The sequence below is a fragment of the Thamnophis elegans genome, chromosome 13 (genome assembly GCF_009769535.1).
Source record: "Thamnophis elegans isolate rThaEle1 chromosome 13, rThaEle1.pri, whole genome shotgun sequence".
NCBI lineage: Eukaryota > Metazoa > Chordata > Lepidosauria > Squamata > Colubridae > Thamnophis > Thamnophis elegans.
The window spans coordinates 7,982,257-7,988,239 of NC_045553.1; the positions used below are offsets into that span (position 1 = coordinate 7,982,257).

The following is a 5,983-nucleotide window of genomic DNA, read 5'->3' on the forward strand; positions in this document are numbered from 1 at the left end:
GCAGCCAAAATAAATGGTATTTGACCATCAGCAGCGTCCAGCCAGAAGACGAGGCCGATTATCACTGTGCTGTGTGGTATCAGCCTAGTACTGTGTTCCACAGTGATAGAAGCCTATGAGGAACTGAGACAAAACCTCTGCTACAAGGAGGAGGAGGAGGAGGAGGAGGAGGAGGAGGAGGAGGAGGAGGAGGAGGAGGAGTTGCAGAGTCATAAGACTGTGAGAAAAACCATCAAGGAAGTTATGAACAATGTTTTAACAATCCTTAACTCAAAGTGTTCAAAGAGAAATCTCCAAGACTTGAAACTTCATTTGAACATCGTCCCAAAAGATATCCCATTTTTTGCCCCAAACCATTGGTTGCTGCCTACCTCGGAATGAGATGACATTGACTTTTAGTGAAATAGTCAAGTATTTAGTGCTTTGAGAAGATGATTCAATCATGAAAGAGAAAACTGGCTGATTTTCTCCTCTCTGTGATCACCAGGAGGAGCTCTTGCACTGACAGATGCTTTACAATCTTTTAAGAATTAACCCTGATTTAAGATAACTGGAACCGAGAAGGATGGCCACTCTTCTCCGTGAAGCCCAAGTTCTTAAACCAAAACATTGAAATTGTGAACACTATTTTCCCACCCTCCGCCTGAGTCCAGGTGAGACGATACACCCTTCTATAAACATGATTACAAATGGCTGTTCAAGGCCTTGCCAAGATAATTGCCAATTAGGTCTTTGGCAGTGTTTCAAGGAAGATAAAGGTGGGTGCTTATCAGCCTTATCCCGAAAGACTTTGGCAGCCTACTGTGGGACTCTTTACAAACTATTTGGGACTCATTACAGGCTGTGAGAGAACATAATGCACAACCTTTGGAATAAAAAGAGGATTCTTGAGACGAAGTGTCTGCTTTTTACTGTAAGATGATGGGAAAGAGATGTTGAAGGTCCTAGAGGAGAAAGGGAGATGAACGAAAGAAGAGATAACAAGAGAAACAGGAAACGGTGCCTTTCTTGCCATTCGTCTTATCCTGATGCAGTTGGTGAGTTGAAAGCTGAATTTGCATAAAGGGGTGGAGCCATATTCCTGGGGGGTTTAAAGGCAACATGGCATTCTCCAATCTGAGTTTCCCAGAAAGCTCCCTTTGTCATCATGGCCCGGTCTATGCTCTTGGCCTTCGCCTTGCCATGGTTCACAGGTAATTTAGGAAGAAACCTCACCTCTAAACTTATCTTTTCTAACAGTCAAGTATCAAGCCAACCTGCAAAGAAGGTTTAATGCCGATCTGAGGTCCATGTTGGCTTTCAGATTGATCCACATCCACAGACTGATGCGTGGACAACTTTCTAATTCCTACTAGTCTCCCTATGAATTAGGGCAGTTCTTCAAAAGATAGTCCCATAGTTGTTATCTGCCATCTCTATTTCAGAACCTTCCTTTTCTCCTTTCAGGAGCCAACTCACAGTATACGTTGACTCAACCCGCTGAACAAATATCTCCCTTGGGACAAACAGCCAAGATCTCATGTACCATGAGCCGAGACAGCCAAGTAGACCATCGTAGCATACGTTGGTACCAACAGAAGGCTGGAGAGAGCCCCAAACACCTTCTCTATGATACTGGCACGAACGGCCGGTTCACGGGGTCCAAGGACACCTCGGCCAATGCAGCCTATTTAACCATTACGAACCTCCAGGCTGAGGATGAGGCTGATTACACTTGTGGTTTCGGTTACAGCACTTCCAGCAGCTGGATGTGTCCACAGTGACACAGTCCCTTGCAGAAGCTAGACAAAACCTTTGCCCTGAGCTGGTATGAGAAACGGTTGTTTCTGCTCTGAACTCACCACGCACGTGGCCTTGTCACCTGTTACGCACTGACAGTTCAAGAGGCAGCAGCGTTCCCCTCTCAGCCTTGGTGAGCCCAATATTCTGTTTTTGCTATTGCAGACTTAGAAGGGGCTTATTCATAGATGTATGGATAGCCATGAAGTTTTAATTGAACATTAAAATTAGAGTTTGGATGATGACAATAGAAAAAATAGGAAATAGATATATTTTAACATTAGGAAAAATAGGAAATAGATATATTCTACATTAGGAAAAATAGGAAATAGATATATTTTACATTAGGAAAAATAGGAAAGAGATATACTTTACATTAGGAAAAATAGAAAATAGATATATTTTACATTAGAAAAAATAGGAAATATATATATTTTACATTGGGAAAAATAGAAAATAGATATATTTTACATTAGGAAAAAGAGGAAATAGATATATTTTACATTAGAGAAAATAGATATATTTTACATTTGAAAGAATAGGAAGTAGATATATTTTACATTAGGAAAAATAGGAAAGATATATTTTACATTAGGAAAAATAGGAAAGATATATTTTACATTAGAAAAAATAGGAAATAGATATATTCTACATTAGGAAAAATAGGAAATAGATATATTTTACATTAGGAAAAATAGGAAAGATATATTTTACATTAGGAAATATAGGAAATAGATATATTTTACATTAGAAAAAATAGGAAATCAATATTGTTTACATTAGAAAAATAGGAAAGATATATTTTACATTAGAAAAATAGGAAATAGATATATTTTACATTAGAAAAAATAGGAAATAGATATATTTTACATGCTTTGAATGATTGCGATTGGTACCAGAAGTGTATATTGAGATATTGAATAATGAAAGAAAGGACGGGTGGAAATTTAATATAAACAGATGTGAAGAGCTAAATAATGGACACATGAATAACAAGACAGATGGAAGATGGGAAACAGAAATGTTATTATCACGTTGTAGGCCTGCATTTATATTCCTTTTAGAATTTTGGCCTACCACACTTTCTCTTATTTCATTATGCTGTTTCTTTAGTATAGTTGATGGGAGGGGGGAATAGACAGGAGTGAGATTGTGGAATGTATTGTTTTCATTCTTTACTAGAAGCCAAGGTCGTCCTTTGTCTCCGTACCAGTACACCTGACAGGAAGAAGCTGGGTGTGGATTCCAGCGTGGAAGAAGAAGATTGGACCATGTGATGGATTGTGGGTGTGAGGACAAGATCATGAACTTTTAACTGGGTGGAATTCTGATGTCATTTCCAGTATTGGGATTAACACAGATGTGCCTAAGATGTCTGCTTTATTAAATTGGAACCAAAAGGATTGTTTTGCCTTGGACTCTGATTTAATTCTACATGATACTAGGAACGCTGACACATGCCTTTGAATATAATACTGATAGGAAGGGGGAAAGTTAAAATAGAGATAGAAATAAGAGAGGAAATATAATATATGAAGATATATGAAAGAGTAAGAAGAAGGCTTAGAACTGAAAAACAGTAGTAAAAGATATGGGTAAGTAATATGAAACCATGAAAATGAAATTTAATAATTATGAGTAATAATATTATATCTACTTGTATTGAAATGTATGATACTCGGGTAGCACGCCATTCACGCATTGATATGTATAAACAATGTAACATTAAAAAAACTTGACCCCCCAAAAAATAGTTGGAAGGGAACTTGGAGGTCCCTTCTTGAATGAGAAGCGAAAAGTTTTCAAATAAAAACTCAAATTCCTGTGGCTTTTTGGAAAAAGCACCTTTGGGTTGGTGAGAAAGAGAATGTTAGCAGATCTTCTCCTCTGTGTGACCACCTGGTGGGGCTTCTCCACCACACCCCACCTTAGAGGAACTGAAACCAGAACATCTGACACAAAAACCAACGATGGAATTGAATTTCTTAATTTTAGTTCTACCAGCTGCAACCCTTTGCTTCACGGTTGAGGCAAAAACTTTCAAAGAACCTGAGATGTTTCACAGTCCTATGTGATGGCTAAGTCACGAATAAGCCTTCCCGGATGAGCACCAGCCTTGGTCATCCTGAGGTCTTCAGAATTAATGAAATAAAACTCATGAGAGCGATCCAGGAGGACCAGCCCTGACCCCTGAAGCAGAAAGTCTAAAACCAGAATATTGACATTGAATCCTACTTATTTTCACACCCTCCACCTGAGATCAAATGAGCTGATCCACCCATCTGTACACATGATTGTCCATGGCTGAAAAAGCTAAGCAGGGTCAGAGCTGGTCAAAGCTTGAGTAAGACTCTACCAAGGACTTGTGAAGCAGAGCAACACTGGGTCTCTAAGATAGCTTCAATCAAGGAAACGTAGAAGCATCACCGGTCCCAAAGTCAGTGGACTTTCACTCTGATGGAAGATATGGCCCAATGGGAAGTCAGGAAAGATGGAGGAGGAGCTAGGCATGCAAATGGATTTTGAACCAAGCAGACTAGATCTTAGGAGCTCCCAATAAAGTCCACTTGTTTTAACACAGGTTCTCAATCACTAGAAGCCCAAAATGGTCTACAACATGTTGGGAGCATCTCTCATTGTCCTTCTGGGGATCTGGTGCACAGGTGAGTGAAGGACCAGTCAGTACAAGAATCTTCCCAAGTAAGGACCCCAAGAACACAAATTTAGATAATTATTCTTTCCCCAGGATCCAGTTCTCAGCCTACAGTGATTCAGGAATCCTCCATGTCACCTTCCCAAGGACAGACAGTCAAACTCTCTTGTTCACTGAGCAGTGGAGAAGTAACATCTTATTCCCAATCCTGGTACCAACAAAAAGAAGGAGGCCCTCCCAGATTCCTTTATTATTACTACAGCAGTGCAACCGCAGGCTCTGGAGACCTCAGCCGCTTCTCTGCCTCCAAGGAAAGCAGCCAAAATAAATGGTATTTGACCATCCGGGACATCCAGCCAGGAGATGAGGCTGATTATTACTGTGCTGTGTGGTATGGTGCTAGTAGTGCGTTCCACAGTGTTACAAACTAAGGAGGAACTGAGACAAAAACCTCCAAGAGAAGAAAGAGCAACAGCGTTCAAGAGTCCTTTGAGTGATCTCAAATCTTCAAGCAACATCCCTTTTCTCTCCAGTTGAGACAGAAGATTCCTCTTCTTTATGAGTAGCAGAAAGAGGCTGTCCCTCATGTCATGGTTGAGTCAAATAATCCTTCCATGAACCCTACACATTACTCATGGAGAATTCCACCAGCTATGAGTTCTGATTGCCTTCTCTCCCTCAACACAAAATGAGGCCTGACAAAATGAGGTTCTCTCCAGCTAAGCTACCTAGGTAGCACAATGCTCCTCCAGACAGAAGTTGGACCCATAGAAGGATTATCATCCCTTTTCTTTCAAGCTTTCTGGATCTCTCAGTGGGGATGGCTGCAGTGACTTATGATTCGCGAGAAGGCTCCAAGAAGAAGCTTAAAGGAAATTCTCAAAGATTCCTCCCTTAACACAAATGAAGAGTTATAAGAAAAAAGGGCAAGACTTGAAGCTTCATTTCTGGTCTAATTTCTTCTTCATGGTGGCCAGATTCCCCAAAACATCCACTTTGTTCCCAAAATCATTGATTCCTCCCTAGATATCTACCTTTAATGGGATATTTAGTCCTTCAAGGAAAGATTCGTGTTTGGCTGATTTTCTCCACTCTTGGATCACCTGCAGGACATCTTCCACATTATTCCACAGTCTTTAACAAACCCATTAAACATTTTCACAGTTCATTGTGACATAAGATTTCTGGAATCCAGAAGGATCAGTATTGTCCATTGAAGCCCAAGTTCTTAACTCAGAACATTGACATTATGAACTCTATTTATTTTCACACCTCCACCTGAGACCAATGACCTGATACATCCATCTATACACAGGCTTGTACATGGATGATCCTGAAAAAGCTAAGCGGGGTCAGAGATGGTCAAAGCTTGAATGGGACATGACTACGGGCTCTTATTTGGGTAGCCCAGGATCACATCATCACTATAACTTCAGGCAAGGAAATTCAGAAGCATCACCTGTCTGAAAGTTCCCCTTTGATGGGCCAATGAAAAGTCAGGAGAGCAGGAGGTGGAGCTAGGCATGCAAATGATTCTGCAAGCAAGGAGGG

The 5,983-nt window shown here is 40.4% G+C and overlaps 2 gene segments (V, D, J or C); both read left to right on the forward strand.

Moving 5' to 3' along the window:
- Positions 1–1,147: 1,147 nt before the first annotated feature.
- LOC116516789 lies at positions 1,148–1,763 on the forward strand. The segment is given in 2 exon segments: positions 1,148–1,193; positions 1,447–1,763. Coding segments are annotated over 2 exon segments (363 nt in total).
- Positions 1,764–4,357: 2,594 nt separating this feature from the next.
- LOC116516791 lies at positions 4,358–4,863 on the forward strand. The segment is given in 2 exon segments: positions 4,358–4,442; positions 4,526–4,863. Coding segments are annotated over 2 exon segments (396 nt in total).
- The last annotated feature ends 1,120 nt before the right edge of the window (positions 4,864–5,983 follow it).